The sequence below is a fragment of the Myxocyprinus asiaticus genome, chromosome 30, assembly GCF_019703515.2.
Source record: "Myxocyprinus asiaticus isolate MX2 ecotype Aquarium Trade chromosome 30, UBuf_Myxa_2, whole genome shotgun sequence".
In the NCBI taxonomy this organism is placed as follows: Eukaryota; Metazoa; Chordata; class Actinopteri; order Cypriniformes; family Catostomidae; genus Myxocyprinus; species Myxocyprinus asiaticus.
The window spans coordinates 16,013,671-16,036,426 of NC_059373.1; the positions used below are offsets into that span (position 1 = coordinate 16,013,671).

The 22,756-nt window shown below is 36.8% G+C and overlaps 2 protein-coding genes across 3 annotated transcripts; both read left to right on the top strand.

The window, feature by feature from the left end:
* The first annotated feature begins 449 nt into the window (after nucleotides 1-449).
* On the top strand, nucleotides 450-14,845 carry krit1 (KRIT1 ankyrin repeat containing). Its single transcript, XM_051664525.1, has 17 exons — nucleotides 450-513; nucleotides 1,106-1,255; nucleotides 1,330-1,486; nucleotides 1,613-1,705; nucleotides 2,757-2,886; nucleotides 3,039-3,282; nucleotides 3,921-4,036; nucleotides 4,233-4,376; nucleotides 4,824-4,980; nucleotides 7,065-7,172; nucleotides 7,318-7,474; nucleotides 11,041-11,192; nucleotides 11,600-11,766; nucleotides 12,967-13,054; nucleotides 13,779-13,985; nucleotides 14,262-14,378; nucleotides 14,467-14,845. The coding sequence occupies exons 2-17, from the start codon at nucleotides 1,157-1,159 to the stop codon at nucleotides 14,554-14,556; spliced, it is 2,226 nt and encodes a 741-aa protein (XP_051520485.1). The 5' UTR covers nucleotides 450-513; nucleotides 1,106-1,156; the 3' UTR covers nucleotides 14,557-14,845.
* A 4,166-nt stretch (nucleotides 14,846-19,011) lies between these two features.
* LOC127421281 (alanine and arginine-rich domain-containing protein-like) lies at nucleotides 19,012-22,015 on the top strand. 2 transcript variants are annotated; one of them, XR_007893974.1, is made up of 3 exons: nucleotides 19,012-20,123; nucleotides 20,398-20,658; nucleotides 21,840-22,015. XR_007893974.1 is itself a non-coding variant. In XM_051664180.1 (2 exons), exons 1-2 carry the CDS (start codon nucleotides 19,908-19,910, stop codon nucleotides 20,572-20,574), a joined length of 393 nt encoding a protein of 130 aa, XP_051520140.1. In that variant the 5' UTR covers nucleotides 19,012-19,907; the 3' UTR covers nucleotides 20,575-21,006. The 2 variants fall into 2 exon arrangements, 1 of the variants encoding a protein (XP_051520140.1); XM_051664180.1 differs by lacking the exon at nucleotides 21,840-22,015 and having other exon boundaries at nucleotides 20,398-21,006.
* Nucleotides 22,016-22,756: the final 741 nt, after the last annotated feature.

A 22,756-nucleotide genomic window follows, 5' to 3' on the forward strand; every position in this document is an offset into this window, starting at 1 on the left:
GTAGCTTTACTTGAAAGTGTGATTGGCCTTTTTTGCCTTTCAGATAACCCTGATTCATAAAGGTTTATATAGATTTCTCATTTGCAATGTGTAGCTTTAAAATGTTGCTTGAGCTCTTCATTATTTGTATCCTCTCAAAACGCAGCTGTGACGCAAAGGCCTACATGCTTTTAGAGTTTGTGTTTTGGGTAATAATATATAATAGCAGTTAAGTTTCTATTTATATTGCTATAATTTCTTCCTGAGAAAAATCCATAGATAATGTTCATCAGTAAAATTGCAGTAGCAAGTTTGTCTTTGACAAGTATTTTTCTTTTAAATTTTTTTAAAAGAGCCGTGTCCTGGGATGCCTTTTATTTTTATTTTAATAAACGGAATAAAATATTTTATAAGGCGTTTTACACTATTTTTAATAAAAGATTTGTGAGGGCTTTATTTTGAAATTTTCTCTGAATTTCCGGCTGCAGCAGGAAGAGCGCTATTTGTTGTTAGAAATATGACTGAATAATAGAGGTATGTTTGTTACAGGCGTACGTATGTTTGTACGCCTGTAATGTCTTAATACTACTTTATAATTAGTCTACAGTAATGGACACATTATTATAACCAAGCAATTACTAACACCGCTCTTAAATTATTATTTTTAGTTGTTCGTTAGCGAGGTGTAGTCCGATGCAATATAACTTCCTATCAACTTTAGTGATAAGTTAACTGCAGTTTATTTAGGCTACTTTAAACTCAACTGAGCTTTAACACTTGAATTATAATATAATTACTATAACTGCTGTTGTTGGTTGTACAAATGTATATTTATTAATTATCTATGATGTGATATTTAAAAAGCAATTGTAAATAGTTGTAATAAACTGATAATTACTGATACTAATAACTATTAGGCATATTAATTAATGGAAACCATTAACGGCTATTTTTTGCCTCCATTAGCGATATTAAGTGGCATACGCCCACAATAACACTTCCATGTGTCTCAGTGGAGTAAATTCCATATATTGACACCTTGTCACTCATTACTTAGTTTTGTTTTGAGGGTTTTTGTTACTTTGGGCACTGGTGATCATCTAATCTGTTGTTTGAATAATTGCAGGCATGCTGTTAAAAATATTGATGTCAGTAGGACCTAAAGAGGAGCTGCGTGATGGGAAATCAAGAGTTGGAGGAGGTGTTTGTAGCTGTAATTCGACCAAAGAACATAGCCAGTCTCAACTCCAAAGAGTACCGAGCTAAAGCCTATGAGGTCAGTGAAACATTATGGCTTTTCCAACTCAGTTACATGGACATCTCCATGATTAATTCCGCATTTCCATGCAGATTTTACTTTTTGAAGTTCCCCTGGAGGGTAAAGAAAAAAAACGGAAGAAAGTACTCCTTGGCACCAAAATTCAAGCCGATAGCGACCGAACAAAGTCGATTCTGGAGTATGTTGACGAAACCACCAAACCCATATCCAATAACCAGGGCATAATAGGTCAGTAGTCGTATTTCATTGCAGGTGGTGTTTGGTTGCAGAACCCATCATTCAACTCTAAAAGGCACAATAATTATTTATTATTGAATTATTAGCAGTACTAAGCATATGCAATCTTTGTTGCAGGGAAACGGGTTGTGCACATGAAGAAGTTCCCATTAGATGGTGACAGTGAAGGAAAGGAAGCCTCATTATTTATTGTGCCAATCAATGTCAAAGGTAAAACTGCACACAATCTCATAAGATGCCTCTGTGGCATGTGTGAAAGTATTTTATGCATTTGTGAAAAGCAGTACTGCCACAAACAGTAGATCTGAGAAAAGGTCTAGCATCCTTTGTTTGCAGACAACACTTGGTTTGATATTTTCTTATCTAAAGCAATGGCCTTTATGCATTTTAAGTATCTAAATAATTTTTTGGGCTGCTTTATATAAGAGGTGAGGTGCCAAGTTTACTGTATGAAGGCTTTTCTATGTGTTAAAGGAATTTTCTGGGTTCAATACAAGTTAAGCTCAATCGACAGCATTTGTGGCATAATGTTGATTACCACAAAAATGCATTTCAACTTGTTCCTCCTTTTCTTGAAAAAAAAAAGCAAAAATGAGGCACTTACAATTGCAGTGAATGGGCACAGTTTTTGAAGGGTTTAAAAGCAGAAATGTGAAGCTTATAAATTTGTAAAAACATTCATTCTTCTGTTAAAACTCATGTATTATTTGAGTTGTAAAGTTGTTTAAATTGTCATTTTTACAGTCGTTTTAGGACTTTAGATTTTGTTGACATGTTCATGGCAACGAAGATGTAAAATTGGCTATAACTTTACACAGAAAAGGTTAGTAAGCAATTTTATCACACTAAAATCATGTTTACACACATATTGTTTACGTCTTGTGGCAAAAATTTTGAAACAGTGAGCATTTTAACAAAAACAATTGGCCCCATTCACTTCCATTGTAAGTGCCTCACTGTAACCCAGATTTTTAAATTTTAAAAAAAAATTTTTTTTTTAAGAAAACGAGGGACAAGTCTAAATAAATTTTTGTGGTAATCAATATAATGCTACAAATGTTGCTGATTGAGCTTAACTTGTATTGAACCCGGAATGTTCCTTTAAGTGCCACAGTGAAATGTTAATATTTATAAAGATATCAACAGTAGAGTGCACTAATACCACAGAACAGTGAGCTATATGTGCAATGTGTCAATCATGTGTCCAGTGCACTTTGATTGACGGTTCTAAGGGTAAATATGGTCTTGTTTTACAATGTAGACAACAGCAAGTCTGTTTATCAGCCTGGGAGCCCCAGTTTCTACTGCCTTCAGGACATTATGCGTGTATGTAGTGAAACCAGTGCCCATTTTTCCTCAATCACTTCAAAGATGCTGCTTGCCCTGGACAAGTAAGTTTGAAGTTCATGCTGACCAAGAAAGCATGTGAAAATCATGCTAATCAGACTTGAAGGGATAGTTAAATTACCCTCATGTTCTTCCAAATCCGTTTGACCTTATTTTGAAAGTAATGCTAAAAGAGATTTTCTGTTGGATCTTTTAGGTGGTTAGCTGAGCAGCACACTGTGCCTCACGCAATTCCCGCGCTGTTCCGGCCGGCTCCGGTAGACCGCGTAAAGACTAACGTGAGTAACCCGGCCTATGCCGTGGAGAGCAAGCAGACGGATGGTCAACTGCACATGGGCTACACGGCTCTGGAGATCAAGAGCAAGATGATGTCCCTGGAGAAGGCTGACATGTGCATTCAGAACCCACTCTATGGGTCAGATCTGCAGTACACTAACAGAGTGAGTAAGACAGGCTATGAGCAGAAAAAGTTTGTTTTGTTTTACTGTGTAGAATCTTATTTAATTCACATACCAATTCATATAGATTCTTGTTTATGGTGTCACAAAGGGGCTATTCAAACAGGAACCATTCCTGCGTTCAGTCTGTGCTACCTTTAAATTGTTAATACATTAATGAATTCGTCACATCCATGTCTTTGGCTGCTGCATCAGGCTACTTTGTTTTTTCTAGTGTCGTGCACCATGAGGGATGCATTTTTTAATATGGCAGTTCAAATTGATAGTAGTTCAACTTTTAAAATAGCATCTTGAGTCCTCTACGTTCCTCGCAATTCTGTTGTGCTGTCTCTAACTGTTTTTGAATGCAAGAATGTGTTCTGTGTGAACACTTGCTTAGAAGGCATGGGGGGGCGGCATTTTGACATTTTATCAGAAGTTTCTGGGGGGCACCAGGAAAATCTGGAAATCTGATAATCTAGAAGGAAAATATCCCCTTGCCCCCCTAGACCCGGCCATGTTCTCCATCATTATTGTACTCTATATGTTGTGTATTGTGCAATCCTTTTCTAACTGATTCAAAATATAAGTGATAATAATTGTAGAAGGTGCTTTAATTGTGCTTGAACTGTTGTGTATAGGTGGACAAAGTCATCATTAATCCTTACTTCGGCTTGGGAGCACCAGATTATTCCAAAATCCAGATTCCAAAGAGAGACAAATGGCAACACAGTATGACCAGCGTCACAGAAGACAAGTCAGTATATTTTCCTCTAAATTAGCTGAAGTACAGTATTACAGTAATACACCAGTGGACTGATTGTAATCTTTCAGCATTCTTATTCAGTCTTTTGTAATTTAGATAAGAATTCATCACACGCTAAAGTGATTTTTGTCTATTTTATAACGTAAATCTAAAAAGTGTTTGAAAGTTGCTCCACTCTGTCATGCAGAGAGCGCCAGTGGGTAGACGATTTCCCCCTGCATCGTAGTGCCTGTGAAGGAGACACTGAGCTTCTCTCCAAACTGCTGGACAGCGGCTTCTCTGTGAAACAGCTTGACAGTGACCACTGGGCGCCCATTCACTATGCATGCTGGTATATAACTACTACCTTTCTTTACTCGTGTTCCCCATGATTTCTAATTTATATTGTTTGGTTATATTGTTAAAGTATCTTTAATAATCCTGCCAGGGTGGGATGACAGACACAAGTAACACATTTTACAAATTTATTGACATGGAATATTTATTAATAAAGTTTGAAGAGTTTGTTGGGGTCTCCTTGTTTCTCAAGCATGGTCCATTTGAATAAAACATGAGCTATTGTTGGAGCTATGGCTGTGTGGTTAACATACATGCTCCAAGCAGGTTGAGCTGTAGTGCTCATATGGAAAACAGGGGTTCGAATTCTGCCTGCATCATCTATTATTCCCATTATTTTCTGCCATCTCTTGATTTTCGCTTTCAATAAAATGGCCCAAGGCACCAAAAATAATACAAAAACATTTACATTTGATATTTATTGCTGTTTTATGTACTACAGGCATGGAAAGGTGGAGGCCACCAAGCTACTGTTGGAGAAAGGGAACTGCAACCCTAATCTGCTGAATGGGCAGCTGAGCTCTCCTTTACATTTTGCTGCAGATGGAGGTCATTCAGAAATTGTTCAGCTCCTTCTGCAGCACCCAGAGATAGACAGGGTGAGCAATACTCTTCAGTAATGGACAGCTGCGGGTTGAGATTCAGCCTCTTGCTGTTTGATTGCATGTAATGTAATTGTATGTACTGTAATTTGGAACAACCTGAGTGTAACGGGGTAAAAGGGAAAGGAGGTGGCGAGAATCGTTTTAACAATATAAATAATCTTAATGCAAAAGACATATAACACACACACACATACAGGACAGCTGCCTGTAGCTCTCTCTCTCCCGAATTGCCACCTCCGGCTGGGCGTGCATCATCACCGCCTTCTTGGACCTGGGAGGGAGACAAGGGGAGGGAAAAACAACAACAAAAAAAGAGAGGGAAAGGCTAACATGGTGCGACAGCGGGAGAGAGAGAGGAAAAAAAAAAACGTACTCACCGGTTCTCTGATATGCCGTAGCCTGGTCCTCAGTCACTCCTCCACCCTCTAGTGGATGACAGTCACTCCTCCCCGGGTGGATAGGAGGCAGTCCTCCGGCCCCTGGCGGACAGAATGCCCTGCTGCATTTTGGTGGATGGTAGGGGTCTCCTCCGCCCCTGGCAGCGGTTCTCCCGCTCCAGGCGGTCGCAGTGAGCCCCTCTCCGCTCGCGGACGGCGGTCTTATCTTTGGCCCTGCCGTGTTCTAGCGGCCGGTAGGGGTCTCCTCCTCCCCTCGCGGTTGGCGGTCGTTCCTCTGCTTTCAGGCGGCCGGGCTCCTCAGTTCCCTGGCGGGTGGCCGCAGCTGCGCCTTTTGGGGTGGATGGTAGTGGCGAGGACTCTACTACGGTGCATCCCTCCTCCTTCCCAGGTTTCGGCACCAATGTAATGGGGTAAAAGGGAAAGGAGGAGGTGAGAACTGGCTTAACAATATAAATAATCATTTAATGATTAACTTAAAGCAAAAGACATATAACACACACACATACATATAGGATAGCTGCCTGTAGCTCTCTCTCTCCCGAACTGCCGCCTCCAGCCACCTTTATCCCTCTCGTGGGCTTGATTAGCCTGATTAAGGGCTGAGCGTGCATCATCACGGCCTGGCCCCGCCCCCGTCCTTGCCACACTGAGGTAACCCATATGACTTTATTTATTATATGGAACACAAAAGGAGATGTTAGGCCTAATGTTAGCAACAGTCACTATTAAAGGGATAGTTCACCCAAAAATGAAAATTCTCTCATAATTTACTCACCCTCATGCCATCACAGATGTAAATGACTTTCTTTCTTCAGCAGAACACAAATGAAGATTTTTATAAGAATATCTCAGCTCTGTTGGTCCATACAATTCAAGTGAATAGTGATTAGACCTTTGCACCTCCAAAAATCACATAAAGAAAACATAGAAGTAATCCATAAGACTCCAGTGGTTAAATCCATATCTTCAGAAGTGATAAAATAGGTGTGGGAGAGAAACAGATCAAATTTAAGTCCTTTTTTTTTACTCTCTCAATTTTCACTTTTACATCTGAAAGTCACATGTGGTGCCTGTTCAGTTTCACTTTCACATCTTTCATAAAGTGAAAGTTAAAGTGAATATTTAGAGTGAAAAAGAACTTAAATATTGTTCTCTTTCTCACTTATTTAAACACTGGTGTCATATGGATACTTTTATGTTTCCTTTATGTGATTTTTGGAGCAACAAAGGTCTGATCACCATTCACTTGCATTGTATGAACTAACAGAGCTGAGATATTCTTCTAAAAATCTTCGTTTGTGTTCTCACAAAAAAGTCATACACATCTGGGATGGCATGAGGGTGAGTAAATGATGAGATAATTTTCATTTTTGGCTGAATTATCTCTTTAACCTTTTTTTCCATGTACAATAAAAATGAATGTTGACTTGGGGCTGTCAGTCCCTTACATTTTGCCTAATATATTCCTTCATGTTACAAGTAATACAGGTTTGAAACAACATGAGTAAATTCTGACAAAAAAAAAAAAAAATGTTTTGGTGAACTATCCTTTTGGCCTTTAATTTTCATAATGGGATGGAATCTCATATGTTGAAATTTTGTAAAAAAATTGTTTTTTTAGTCTGTTGTTCTAGTCTGCTGTGGGGGTTTCTTTATTATTATCTGACTTCTCATTTTTAGCACATTGAAGACCAACAGAAACGATCCCCCCTTCAAGTATGTGAAGAGAACAAGCAGAACAACTGGGAGGAGACGGTGAAACTCCTACAACAAGCCAACAACAAACCAGTGAGTGTGAAATCCAGGATTGATGCACCACTACATCCTACAGCCTAATGCTGCTGCACTGTACATCTAAATGGCTGCAGCTCTGTGTCTGCATTGTAATGTAAAGTTCTGCAGAGATTGAGAGGTATGTGTTGTTGTGTTTCAGTATGAGAAGGTGAGAATTTATCGCATGGATGGATCGTACCGGTCAGTAGAGCTGAAACATGGGAACAACACAACCGTGCAGCAAATCATGGAGGGCATGAGACTGTCGCAGGAGACACAACAGTATTTCACCATCTGGATCTGCTCCGAGAACCTCAGTGAGCCACCACACCTGACCAAATGCATCCATAAATACTCAGATATCTGCCTTAGAGCATGTTAAGGTTTTGAAGCATAGCATTTCTGTCCATCACATCAGATTTGGCTGCATACTTGGTTTTGCTCATTTAACTTGTTTTTTGTTAATATGTTTTTATTTATTATTTACTGTATATATAATCAGGGAATTTTAAAATAGTTTTCCAGGCCTGGAGAAATCATGGAAATTTAACTGAAATTTCTATAGTGAATATTATTAATATTGTTATTAATACTATAATTAATATTATACAGAGCTATGCTCTGTTTTAAAATATTAAATTGTCAAGATAATGTTCTTGTGTAGGATAATACCTGCTTGCAAACCATAGTGATGTCCAGTTAGTGTGCGAATTGTTCTGTTGAGTCAGTTCTTTTCAGTGAATCAGCCGAACCAGTAGGACTGGGTAAAAATATTGATTATCTAATGCATCGCAAACTTCATTTGAACGATCTTGATATTATTTCTTAAATCCTAAGATCAATCTTTTACTCAATGTGGAAACCCTCTACAAAGCAAGTAAATAACTTGCAAATGCAATTCAATTTCACGTTATGCAACTAAAATGGCTGTGATTAGCCACTGGAAGGTACATTTCAGATTTAACCCACCAGGGATTGAGTTGTATAGTGACAAAGAAGTTTAGCACCAAGATCTTTTCACTGCCTGTTGAGAGTAAAAGTTTGGTTTGACTCGATCTGTGTGTCCAAAGGCGAGATCCACGCAATCCATATGTCATCAAATAATGTACATTTGAATCCCCTTTCTGTTCTTTACAGTCAGTTTTTAATTAAAAACAACAAAATAAAAAACATTTTATTCTAATTACACATAGCATGGATGCGCTAAAGAAACGTGCAGCTCCATTCATGTTAAAATGCTGTACTATATATATATATATATATATATATATATATATATATATATATATATATATATATATATATATATATATATATATATACAGTACTGTGCAAAGTCTTAGGCACATAAGATGTTTCACAAAACATTTGTCTTAAGATGGTAATTTATATTGTCAGCTTTAGTGTGTAGGAAATATACATTTTAGACTCCCAAACATTACTTTTGCAAATAGAATAGAATAGAAATACTTGGAGACCTGCAACAGACGGCATGATCCCCACAAAACCCCCCACTGAATATTGAGTCAAGAAGAGACAGAAGCATTTAAGACAGCCAAAATAGAATAGAAGAACTGTGGTGAATTCTCCAAGAATCTTTGAACATCCTATCTGCCAACAACCAAGAAAAACTGTGTCCAGGTGTAAGTAGGAGAATTGGTGCTGTTTTTAAGGCAAATGTGGTCACACCAAATATTGATTTAGCTTTTTTTCTGTTTACTGGACTTTGTATGACATTAATTGATGAATGAAAACTATTTATGTCATTAATTTGATGACATCCTCACTATGCAACATTTTCCCCAAGTGCCTAAAACGTTTGCACCATACTGTTTATATATATATATATATATATATATATATATATATATATATATATATATATATATATATATATAAATAAATAAAATTCAGTAAAAAAACGAACCGTACGGTTTGCCACCCTTGATTCGTGAAGCATTGGCACCGTGGTTTAGTTCAAGCTTATTGACGCATCTGGAGCACAAGGTTTTGTGAAGAAAAGAAAGCGTCAAATAGACACGCAGTTACAACCTCCGCTAATCCACCTGAATGGATCTGTAAATGGATACGCTCTGCCTGTGTATATACGTGGGTCAACATGATGACATCACTGTTCTCCACGCATTAGTGTGAAGTTGAAAATGGCAAGTGGAGAAAACGAGCCGCTGATAGAGAAGCCCCCTGCGTTATTCAGGTCTCCTGTCTGGAAACATTTTCTTTTTGCAGTCAATTATAACAGCGATGGTCAAAAAACATATACAAAACAGGCACTGTTTGCAGACATCGCTCGACACGAGTGCTGTATACTGGTAATACATCGACATATGATCATTTATGCCGAAATCACCTGGGAAAGAGCCGTAGATGAGCCGAAACTGCACACACTCCCTTTCATTTTTAAGCAAGCACTCAGTGCTGATTCCTACAAGCATAACACAATAACTAAAGCGATTTGGGTGTTCATTGCCAACGATATGTTTCCCTACTCCGCTGACGAAGATGTGTGATTTCCGCGTTTGATTAAAACACTCAAGCCGCGTCACAACACCCCTCATATCCGATTTAATAGTAAAGTTCCTTCTATAGTGATGTACAGCTTCCGAATATTGAATATATGTGCAGTAGAGTTTGAAATGCAATTTATGTCGATGCATGTAGTGTAATAGTGCAGGTATTAAGTTAAAATGTTGATTTATTAATTCAAGAAAAGGGTTTTTTTAGTTAAACCATGGTTTTACTATAGTAATATTATAGTAACCATGACTGCTGTCACCATGGTTTTCTTTGCAGAAACAATGGTTTTGATACAATTGACCATGGTTTTACAACAGTAATACTGTAGTTTCCATATAGTAACCATGATTATACTACAGTATATATTGTAAACATGACAGTAGCCATGTTGATTTTGTGGTTACTATGTGTTTACTACAAATACCATAGTTAAACTATGGTTACCGTAGAACAATGATTTTTATTAAGGGCGAACCTGTTGAAGTGTTTGTTACCAAATAGAGTATTCTTACTTTGGATCTGGCAGTAATATTTTATTTAATTTGTCTGTACGCTGCAAATACAGAACTGTACCGAAACCGTGACCCAAAAACATGATACTAACCGAACCATGAGAAATTTGAACTGTTACACCCCTAATATATATATATATATATATATATATATATGTGCAATATAATATTTGCAATTTCAAGACATTTATTGATGGAATAGACTCAATTTGAACATTTTCAAAAGCTTCAATGTGACCAATATGAGGAAAATTACTGCTAAAGTATAATTTGTAAAATGTAAATTTTCGAGTTCGAATCGAGAGTTTGTGAATCAGAATTGAATCAAATCAGAATGGGAAATCTGTATCAATACCCAGCCCTACGAACTAGTTTACAGGTCTGAAAGATTCATTACCCAGGAATGCAAACTACTCACCTTTCAGCTAAAGTCACCTTTTCAGAAACTAATTAGCCTCAATTGTTTGGTAGAATTTTCTACATTTTCCTTGTTGAAATCGATTGAAAGGAAACTCTAAGCTTAAACACTATAAAAAGCTTTAATACAACAAACAAATCAACTGAAAATATACATCTGGATCACCTGCTTTGACTTTCTCAACTTTTTCACCTCTTATGAGTTTGCATTCCTGATTACCGAATTGGTCTGAATTTGAATGATTTTTAACAACCTTTCTCCAGTAATCTTAAACAACTAGAAAGGTTGTGGTAATGTCATATATTCATTGGTCAAAAAGTGTGGGAACCCTACATATATTCATGTGTATTGATAAAGGAGTGAGTGTGCTAGGGGATTCGGTCACTGTCTTGTTTTCTGTGCTTTGCTCTTATCTTAGGTCTACAGTTGAAGCCGTATCACAAGCCCTTGCAGCACTTACGCATCTGGAGTGAGATAGTGACTGATCTCACCGCTCTGGATCCCCAAAGGGAAACCCCTCAGCTCTTTCTGCGCAGAGATGTTCGGCTGCCTTTAGAGATAGAAAAAAAGGTTACTCCCACACTGTCATTTACATATGTTAATAACTGGCATGCATATGAAAGCTACTTTTAAATATATCTTGTAAATATAGTTTTGCATAGCCAAACCTTTGACTAATGGCATAAGGTCTGGTCCACAATATACACAATCTGGCCAAGAACTGCCAACATTGAGAGGAAGTGACCGTTTGGTCAACATTTAAAGCAACCGACAAACCACAGTTTGTTTTGTTTTCATGTGCCAGTCTCCATAAATAGTTGTTGAGAAAATGGCAGTAAAATATTGGAAAATGTGTGTAGAATTTCTGTCTTTCCAAAAGCAATAAGTATTGAGTATTTCAGGGAGATAACTCAGAAACTAAAACAGATTGTATGCCTTGCAATTCATGCTAATTGTTTCTGTGTTCTTCCTCCTAGGTTGAGGATCCATTGTCCATCCTCATCCTCTTTGATGAAGCTCGCCATTGTCTCCTCAAAGGCTTCCTCTCAGCATCAGACAGCAAGCTCATCACTCTCGCCAGCCTTCTCCTGCAGATTATTTACGGCAACTACGACAGCAAGAAACACAAACAGGGATTTTTGAAGTATGTAGCTCAGTCCTCAAATACACACAAAGCCTGTTGTACTCAGATCCTTAAAAAGTCTTAAAATGTCTTAAATGTAGTTTCCAAAATTTAAGGTCATAAAAGTCTTAAATATCTTAAATGATACAACAAAAGTCTTAATTATCATTTAAACAGGTCTTAAATTTGGGGGCGGAAAGACAGGAATTATGATATGACCTAATGTGATAAACTTCAAAAGAATATGATTTAATTAAATAAATGCATGCGCTGCGTCCTTCAGAGTGAAAACGCGGCACTGTTGTATTTTGTCCAAGCACGTGGGGGCTTGTGAGTGTCTCCAGCTGTTACAGAGCAGTTCACAATCATTAAGCCATATCGGAAATGTATGACAAGCGATTAATAATCAACCGTTGATGATGATGAAGATGTAGTGTTGATGAAATATGACAGTGTTTACTTTTAATTGTTTACACTGTTGTAGATTATTGTAGGAGAGCACATTTTATTTCCCTTATCTGTTTGAATGAGCAGCAGGAAGCAGTGAAGCATAAACATTTCAAAATAAGAGTTCTTGGTGTATTTCAGCCTTTAAAGTTAAAAGTTCCACGCTATAAATAAAATATATTTTTTCCTGGCTATTGGTATTTTGGTTGCACCATAAACTGCATCTGGAATTTAATTCAATTTGGATTCTTGTAGCCTCTGTCTGGCCCTCCCCATCACAGGAAGGAAAGACTAAGAACATTTAATATAGGCTACCATTTTTAAAAACTATTGGCAGATTAATTGCCTTTCTTTTAACAAATTGCCGTATCAGCAAAATCCAATATCGGTTGACCTCTAATTTGTATTTATTTATATAATGGTACATAAAACAATTTTAATGTGTTATACTGTATATGTGGAAAACATGTCTTGAGTATTTTAAACTTGCATAAAGCCTGCCCTGTTTTACTTATAAGCAATGTTAATGCCATGTTGATTGTGTGCCCCTGCCTATTTAAGTAAGAATCTGTGATACATGATTTATTTTGAGACAGGTTTGTTTTGGTATGGGGATACGGTATTAATTTGATTTGTTCAGGTCTTGAAAATGATCTTAAATTGTCTTAAATTTGATTTTAAAAACTCTGCAGCAACCCTGCATATGAACTATTCCTAACATAATTTTACATGCAAGTGGTAAAAGATATGTGCATATCTGCTTGTTTGATGCAGTGAAGAAAATCTGAAATCCATAGTTCCAATCTCAAAAGTCAAGAGCAAAGCACATCATTGGACCAACAGAATACTTCATGAATACAAGGTGTGTTTCTTTTTGAGTGGGGTTCATCAATTTGTTAACATACATTAGCGGTCAAAAGTTTTGAAACACTTACTCATTCTTTATTATAATTTTTTTTTTTCTTCACATTTTAGAATAATTGTAAAGTCATCAAAACTATGTAATAACATAAATGGAACTATGGGAATTATGTTGTGACTAAACAAAATCCAAAATAAATCAAAACTGTGCTATATTTTAGCATCTTCAAAGTAGTCACCCTTTGCCTAGAATTTGCAGAAATGTACTCTTGACATTTTCTCAACCAACTTCTTGAGGTATCACCCTGGGATGATTTTAAACAGTATTGAAGGAGTTCCCATCTATATGCTGGGCACTTGTTGGCTGCTTTTCTTTATTATTTGGTCCAAGTCATCAATTTCAAAAATTTTTTTTATTAAATTTTAGTTTTATAATGAAATAAATTAATATGGTGGCACAATTATATTTTTGTCTACAAAACTAATTTCAAACATTTAAGCATACGCCTTCAGATCAAAAGATTTTTAAGATCATGAGAAACGTTTCAAAACTTTTGACCGGTAGTGTATATGGAACTATAGAGGAAACTATATAAAAAATAAAAAAAACAATTCAATGCATTCCTTGCACCATACTGGTATAAAGTGAATTAGGGAGCAGAACCCTTTTTTATTTCACTAACCATGCTGATACCAGTCTGATTTTCTCAATTCAATATCTGCAGAGTCTGAGCACTAGTGAGGGTGTTAGTAAAGAAATGCACCATCTCCAGAGACTCTTTCTGCAGAATTGCTGGGATATCCCCACCTATGGGGCTGCTTTCTTCACTGGGCAGGTCTTCACCAAGGCCAGCTCCAGTACCCACAAGGTCATCCGAGTGTATGTGGGTGTGAACACCAAAGGACTACATCTAATGAACATGGAGACAAAAGTAAGTAAACTGTTGTTTGTTCACAATGAGAATATTTGCATACTAAAAAAACATCAACAACATTTTGCTTTGGTGGGTTAACTCATTCAGTTACAACCTGATACAAACAGCTTTGATTTATTTTCACTAAATAATTCAGTTTGTCGTGAATAGAAAACTACCTAGCTCACTAACCCTGAAATGACACTTTTTAATGGTTTCAATGGTGGTCTCTTAAACATTTTGTGACATTTTTCTAAAGAACATGGCACAAAATAAGCTTTTTTTAATTACCAGGTGCTGCATCTCAGTCTGGAGTATGGCACATTTATGTGGCAGCTTGGTCAGGCCGACCAGTATGTCCAAATCCACAGTCTAGAGAACAAGAAGAACTTTGTAGTCCACACCAAACAGGTATGTTACTCTCGTCACATTGACACATCATTCACATTAGCACCGTGACAGTCATTACTCAGTGATCTTCTGTGTCATTTCTCTATAGGCTGGCCTTATTGTCAAGCTGCTGATGAAATTGAGTGGACAGATTATACCAAATGACAGAGCCGCTTTAGATAAATATGCTTATGGTTAACTGCAGCAAAGAGAAGCACAGATGTACCATGTCCTTGCCTTTTGCCTCTTCCCTTTTTTGCAGTTGTTTTGGTTATTTTATGATATTATTAAAACTACATGACTAAGAGTTGTTTTTACCAAAAATGACATATCATAATAAATGTTAACCTAATTTACCATGTTATATTTTCTAACTGTTTATGATATTATTTACATTTTATAAAGTCATAATACATTTTGGATTTTGACAGTTTTTGTAAATATGAATGTCACCATTTTAATAATAATAATAAAAAAATTCACACAAATAGTTTTTGTGAGTACAACAATGGAAGACTGTTTTTTTAATATTGCTTTTTAATTATTATTAATCAGTTTGAAGCATTTTGTTTTGTGTCTATGAATACAGGTATTTATCATTTAGTGGTAAACATGCTTTTCTAATTCCCCAGTAATCACCCTTTAAAACATTATTCCACACATAGGTCTAATTATCAGTGATAAGCATCTAATGTTCATATTAAAATAAAGGAAACTATTATATTAAATAACAATGAGAAAATACATATAAAAATTAGTAAAACCTGTTAACCTAACTGGTAAATTAAAGTCATACTTCATTACTTTTCTATGCTCTTTTTATTTTATTATGTACAATTAAAGATTTTAGATAGCAGGGAACGTCACAGATAAAATACCCAATATTTATATCTTGGCTGTACTTCCAGAACTCTTTTCATTTTTTTACACATTTATTTTTTTTCTTAACCTAGGGCAGAATCTAAATAAAACATCTATCATCACCCTTTGGTACTTTGAGACAGATTTAGATAAAAGAACATGTCAGCATTTCTCTGTTTGTTGTGTATGAATTTACATTCATTTTTGAAAACAGAGGCTGTCCTTTCCAAGATAAATGTCTTATTCCAAATTGTCACGCCAAGCTTAATAGCAGCAAAATCAGCCTCTATAAAATCATCATGTCGTGCTCTGCTCTTTGACTGGTAAACTTAATCTCATTTTCATGTATGGTCCACTGAACGCGATGCAAAGGTCGCAGTATTTCAAGCAGCACGTGTGTAGGGATGTTATTCCACACTTTGTATAAACCAATTACCTAGCACAATAAATTATTTGGAAGCACTGACACTTTATTAAGTTTAAGATGTAATTTGCAGCCTGCAGATTATTGAAGAAAATAGATTATAAATAAAATAGCCCAAAAAGGCCCTTATAAAGTGTCCCCAAAAAGTATGAATACTTTAGGACACTTAAGTCACACTTTACATTGTACAGTTGAAGTCAGAAGTTTACATACACTTAGGTTGAAGTCATTAAAACTAATTTTTTTAACACTCCACAGATTTCATATTAGCAAACTATAGTTTTGGCAAGTAATTTAGGACATCTACTTTGTGCATGACACGAGTAATTTTTTCAACAATTGTTTACAGACAGATTGTTTCACTTTTAATTGACTATATCACAATTCCAGTGGGTCAGAAGTTTACATACACTAAGTTAACTGTGTCTTTAAGTAGCTTGGAAAATTCCAGAAAATGATGTCAAGCCTTTAGGCAATTAGCTAATTGGAGTCAATTGGAGGTGTACCTGTGCATGTATTTTAAGGCCTACCTTCAAACTCAGTGCCTCTTTGCTTTATATCATGAGAAAATAAAAAGAAATCGGCCAAGACCTCAGAAAATAATTTTTGTGGACATCCACAAGTCTGGTTCATCCTTGAAAGAAATTTCCAAATGCCTGAAGGTACCACGTTCATCTGTACAAACAATAGTATGCAAGGATAAACACTATGGGACCATGCAGCCGTAATACCGCTCAGGAAGGAGACGCATTCTGTCTCCTTAAGACAAACGTAATTTTGTGCGAAAAGTGGAAATCAATCCCAGAACAACAGCAAAAGACCATGTGAAGATGCTGGAGGAAACAGGTAGACATGTATACTACCGTTCAAAAGTTTAGGGTCACTTACTCATTCTTTAATTTGTTTTTTGTTTTTTTGTTTTTTTCACATTTGAGAATAATAGTAAAGTCATCAAACTATGGAATAATAGAAATGGAACTATGGGAATTATGTTGTGATAACAAAATCCAAAATAAATCATAACTGTGTTATATTTTTAGCATCTTCAAAGTAGTCACCCTTTGCCTGGAATTTGCAGACATGTACTCTTGGCATTTTCTCAACCAACTTCTTGAGGTATCACCCTGGGATGCTTTTTAAACAGTATTGAAGGAGTTCCCATCTATATGCTGGGCACTTAGTGGCTGCTTTTCTTAATTATTCGGTCCAAGTCATCCATTTCAAAATGTTTTTTTTTTTATTTTTTATAAAATGTTAGTTTTGTAATTAAAATAATATGTTGGCACAATTATATATTTGTCTACATTTTTTTTTTTTTTTTTTTTTCAAACATTTAAGCATACACCTTCAGATCAAAATGTTTTTAAGATCATGAGAAACAGTTCAGGCAAGTGACCCCAAAATTTGAACGGTAGTGTATCTATATCCACAGTAAAATGAGTCTTATATCGACATAACCTGATAGGCTGCTCAGCAAGGAAGAAGCCACTGCTCCAAAACCGCCATTAAAAAAGCCAGACTACAGTTTGCAAGTGTACATGGGGACAAAGATCTTACTTTTTGGAGAAATATCCTCTGGTCTGATGAAACAAAACTGAACTGTTTGGCCATGATTACCATCGTTATGTTTGGAGGAAAAATGGTGAGGCTTGCAAGCTGAAGAACACCATCCCAACCGTGAAGAATGAGGGTGGCAGGATCATGTTGTGGGGGTGCTTTGCTGCAAGAGGGACTAGTGCACTTCACAAAATAGATGGCATAATGAGGAAGGAAAATTATGTGGATATACCATCTCAAGACATCAGCCAGGAAGTTAAAGCTTGGTCGCAAATGGGTCTTTCAAATGAACAATGGCCCCAGGCATACCTCCAAAGTTGTGGCAAAATGCCTTAAGGACAACAAAGTCAAGGTATTGGAGTGGCCATCACAAAGCCCTGACCTAAATCCGATAGCAAATTTGTGGGCAGAACTGAAAAAGCATGTGTGAGCAAGGAGGCCTACAAACCTGACTCAGTTACACCAGTTCTGTCTGGAGGAATGAGTCAAAATTCCAGCAACTTATTGTGAGAAGTTTGTGGAAGGCTACTCAGAACGTTTGAACCAAGTTAAACAATTTAAAGGCAATGCTACCAAATACTAACAAAGTGTATTAAACTTCTGTCCCACTGGGAATCAGATGAAAGAAATAAAATCTGAAAGAAATCATTCTCTCTGCTATTATTGTATTGTTTGACAATTAGAAAGTATTAAATACTTTGTCTTAATTTTGAACAATTTAATTTGAAACTTAAAATACTTCCAAAAATTACAGAAATACTCAAACCAGCCCATCTGGCTTCAACAATCATGCCACACTCCAAATCACTGAGATCACGTTTTTTCATGATTTTATGCACTGCACTGCTGTCACACGATTGGCTGATTAGATCATCGCGTGAATGTTCGTTGGTGCCAAACAGGCTGGTTTAAGTATTTCTGTAACTGCTGATCTCCTGGGATTTTCACACACAACATTCTCTAGAATTTACTCAGAATGGTGCTAAAAACAAAAAACATACAGTTAGCGGCAGTTCTGCGGATGGAAACACCTTGTTGATGAGAGAGGTCAACAGAGAATGTCCAGACAGGTTTGAACTAACAAAGTCTATGGTAACTCGGATAATCGCTCTGTACAATTGTGGTGAGAAGAATAGCATCTCAGAATGCTATTCTGAGATGCGGGTTGGTGCTGTTTTGGTGGCACAAGGGGGACCTACACAATATTAGGTAGGTGGTTTTTATGTTGTGGCTGATCGGTGTATAAATATACATTACTGTGCAAAAGTCTTAGGCACATAAGGTGTTTCACAAAAGCATTTGTCTTAAGATGGTTATTTATATCTTCAGCTCTAGTGTGTCAATAGGAAATATAAATGTTAGACTCCAAAACATTACTTTTGCAAATATAAAAGATTAGAATAGAAGAACAGGGAGCCCTGCAGCAGATTTTTGGCCCCCAAAAAGCCCCCCACTGAACATCGTGTTAGTCTGAGATTACATAAAGTGACAGAAGCAATTGAGACAGACTAAATAGATGGAAGAACTGTGGCGAATTCTCCAAGAAGCTTGGAACATCCTATCTGCCAACAACCAAGAAAAACTGTGTCCAGGTGTACCTAGGAGAATTGGTGCTGTTTTAAAGGCAAAGGTGATCACACCGAATATTGATTTAGCTTTTTTATGTTTACTGGACTTTGTGTGACATTAAGTGATAAATGAAAACTATTTATGTCATTATTTTTGAAAACATCCTCACTATGCAACATTTTTCATAAGTGCCTAAAACTTTTGCACAGTACTATATATATATATATATATATAAAATGTAAACACACATATATTTTGTCTTTTTCAGCTTCCATTAGATGATGTATAAAAGACCCTTTTGACCAGATTTGGTCAATTCTTGTGGCTTTCCCTCCTTTTGCACACTTACTCCCCTGTCGCTGGCATTGTACACAAGAGAAGACTGAACACTAGACATCTGTTCCTGTTTCTACAGAGAACGCAAAGATTGTTCTCAGCCTGCCAAAACGACGTGGATTCTCTGTTCCTCTGAGAATTCCTTCACTTCATCCACAAATGTGGTAAAAATGCTCTCCTCAACAAAACTGTTGAGTAACACAGTGTCCGACTTCCCAACCATTTGTTCGCCGCACTGAAAGGGAGATCTTTCAAATGCTGAAACCAGATTGAAAACGTGCTGTGAAACAGAGACAGTGATGCCTCACAAAAACACGACTGAGATCTTTCTTACACCCTATTTCTCACACAATGCTTGAATGGGAGCTTAGAGGGGGAGAATGAAAAGAGAAAGGGGAGGACAATTCTTTCAATTCTTCAGATGCAACAAAAGTCTTTGTCTACAATGTCCCTCCATTCTTATTGGGGTTACTGAAGGGGAAGGGGTGGAGGGGCTGGTTTTCCATGGTAACAGTGACAAAACAAGCTGGTCCCAGAGCAAAGAGGGAGACAAGAGAGACACACAAAAACATGCTTCAAATCCGGGATAGAATCTCTGTATCAATCTCTGCAATTTAGTTAAAAGAAACAGACAGTGTGCAAAAGGACTTATGTGAAAGGATGGACACTTGACTTGGGAAGATGAAAAATACTGGACATTTGTGAGTAATATTAAAGCACCCAGTCCCTTCTGGAGGGACGTTTGGACCGGGACATACCCTTCTTCATTTTCATTCAAGGTTATTGCTTTTCTGGAAATCATAATGAACTCTGACACTCAGTATGAGGACACGGTGTCCATCATGGTCTTGGAGAACATCAAGTACAAACTGCTTCATGCCTTCAGAACATCAGGAGAATCAAGAACCTCTGCTGAGACAGCCACTTGTCCGATAAATGTTGGAAAGAGTGTACAAGTAAACGAAGAGCTTCGAAGAGCCAAAATAGATGGAGCCTTAACGTGGTTAAGATCAGAACTGGTGAGTTTAGAAGATTATATGATGCTTTTACATCAGTGATAGCAGGTTAAAATGGTTTATGTTGTAGATTTGTTGTTTGAAACAGTCAGTCCCATGGAATTGTTTTGGTTAAGTGTAATGCATTGCTTCCCTTGGTATAATATGTGGATATACAGTATGTGTATGTATAATGTAAAAATACAATATGGTTGGATGGATGGATGGATAGATACCTGTCCTGTAGTGGAATGTAAATAATGAGTGGATCATTTGTTGCTCTGTAATTAACATGCAGCTGGAGATGCGGTTTCAAGACCGACAGCTGGCTCAGACTCTACTTGGACTCAACAGGGAGATTCAAAGACTCAGACAGGAGAATGGTTCCCTGCTTCTGGAGCCTGACAACAGTGATCACCTGGAGACATGTACCAGGCATCTGTCAGTGACAAATAAGCGAACGCATAGACAGTAACCTAAGTGTCTTCTTTGTGTTTATCAGCGTAATGGTGATTTTCTTCATGAGAGCAATGGATGTTTAAAAGAGGATTCTAGCAAAGTAAGTATTCTATACAAATCCATGATGTAAAAAAAAAAAAAAACGTTTGTGACAAAACTCACTTTCTTCTCCTTGAGGGCACTTTATATCTTTAACTAATTTTTGAAATCTCTTGTGGAAATAGACACTGTTTATGAAAGCAGTTTTCATGTATGTGAAAATCAAACCAAATATCAGTCAAACTGGATGCTAAACAGTAGACTGGTAGAGATAAACTGACTTTTTTATGAACATATTTAGACATTTTCTATTATAGATTTCTCTATTGAATCATATGGTTATGTGTTGTATGACTGAGAGAGCAAGTGTTGATTGACTTATGGAATTAAATATGTGCATAGTGTATGCAGTGTGTACATGAAGCATGATATTGTTTTATTAAAGTGTCTTAATGGTTAAACTCATTGCATCATAAAATTATTACTCTCCACATTTATAGGGTTTTTAAATTTTTATTAATAGAATACCATTAATGATATTTGTCCAAGATGTCCAAGATACACTATACACTATAAGTGATCACATGTTCACATCTCTTTAACAAGAAAAGAAAATCCTCATGATAAAAGTCCCAGCTGAAATGGGCTGTCCAGTATGCACTACTGCATGATCCAAGTCCTCTAAATGTAAAATTTTTCTCAGTCCCGAAAGTATGTCCTTTCACTGCTAGATGATAGCAGGGTCCATTCACATGATAGCAATTCATATGATTGCTGTCACAAAAACTTTATGTAACACTTGAGCATTGCAGTACTTGGTTTGAAGCAATACTTGGCTTGAACAGGCACTTATGTGTAATGAGCAAAAATCCATACACAAAAGAATATCATTAGTGCTTTCTCAGTATAATGTTGCATTCAGGTGGAAGAATAGCAGCCTCTTATGAAAGGCTTTGTCATGAGTTGCTCACATGAGTTTAAAACATTCAAAGATGAGATACAAGTCTGTATTTGTTTCTATTTTTACAATTCCAACTTAAAAATACCATGTTTCTGAGTACACAGCAACTATGTTACTAAGACATAATTTTTCACAAATACAGTGTTTAGGAAAAGTAAATAACTGATCATCTGTTCTCCTTTTGAACATAAATTGACACTAAGACAGAACAATGTTTGAACAGGATGATAGTCACACTGATGGTGTATTAATCGAATGCATGATTGATTGCGCCACTGCAGGTTTCATGGCACAGAACCGCGTCTACTAAAAGGCCTTTTGGACAGATAGCTTAGGGGAGCAGGTCTCGTACATGTGTTAAAGGAGTAAATAGATGGATAAAAACACATTTCTCCTGAGGAGGAGGACATACTGCTCCCACCACCCTCACTCCCTGAGTCCCAGCAATGTTCCTCCTCCTCCTCTATGGCTTTTGCACACTCCTGCTTCAGTTCCTGAATGCCGTCATGGAGATCCATCAGCTGGCGAATCAGAGCTTGGTCCTGAGAGCGCATCTCCATCTACAAAGCAGAGGAACCCTTCATTTATTAATTTATTTATAGATGTATGCATCAAAGTAAATAATCTTCTACAGTATCTATATATTTACTATACAGAAAAAAACAACAACATGTCAAGCCTGAAAAACACATAAGCCCACAACGTTTTGTGTTATTAGGCACATGGTAGATTTCTTTTTTTTTTTTTCTCATAGAATTATGTTCAGTTTAATTAGGAAATTTGACCATCATCCAATTGTATAAAGCAAGAGTGGGCAATGTCTTTTTCAAATGCAAATGCCTTTTCCCTCTTTCTACTCTTTTTTTTGGGGGGGGGGGGGGCTGAGGCAGTCTAATTGGATACTTTTAGAGGAAATAATATTTTGCTTTTCAGAACATTTCATGAGCCCGTTTCTGACAGCCTGTTCTGTGCAATAAATTAAACAAGTGTTGCCATCAAAAACACAGCATCTCTTTCTCTATTAATTACATTGGCAGACTTGTGATGGACCTTGTGTGAAAAAGACTTACACTAAGCCTAAAAAGCAAGGGAGAAAAGTAAGTGAACTTTTTTAGTAGCACGTGAAACACTTGGTACTGAACCCTCTCCTATGAATTTGTTAGGAGTGAGACTAGTAAACAGTATGTTTTTGATCAGG

Bases quoted from the DNA above. Each gene is read 5' to 3' on its own strand.
- LOC127421281 (XM_051664180.1), top strand. From the start codon at position 19,908: ATGAACTCTGACACTCAGTATGAGGACACGGTGTCCATCATGGTCTTG. The intron at 20,124-20,397 runs GTGAGTTTAGAA...ATTAACATGCAG, and splicing joins CGTGGTTAAGATCAGAACTG to CTGGAGATGCGGTTTCAAGA.
- krit1 (XM_051664525.1), top strand. From the start codon at position 1,157: ATGGGAAATCAAGAGTTGGAGGAGGTGTTTGTAGCTGTAATTCGACCA. The intron at 1,256-1,329 runs GTCAGTGAAACA...ATTTCCATGCAG, and splicing joins ACCGAGCTAAAGCCTATGAG to ATTTTACTTTTTGAAGTTCC. The intron at 11,767-12,966 runs GTATGTAGCTCA...TGTTTGATGCAG, and splicing joins CACAAACAGGGATTTTTGAA to TGAAGAAAATCTGAAATCCA.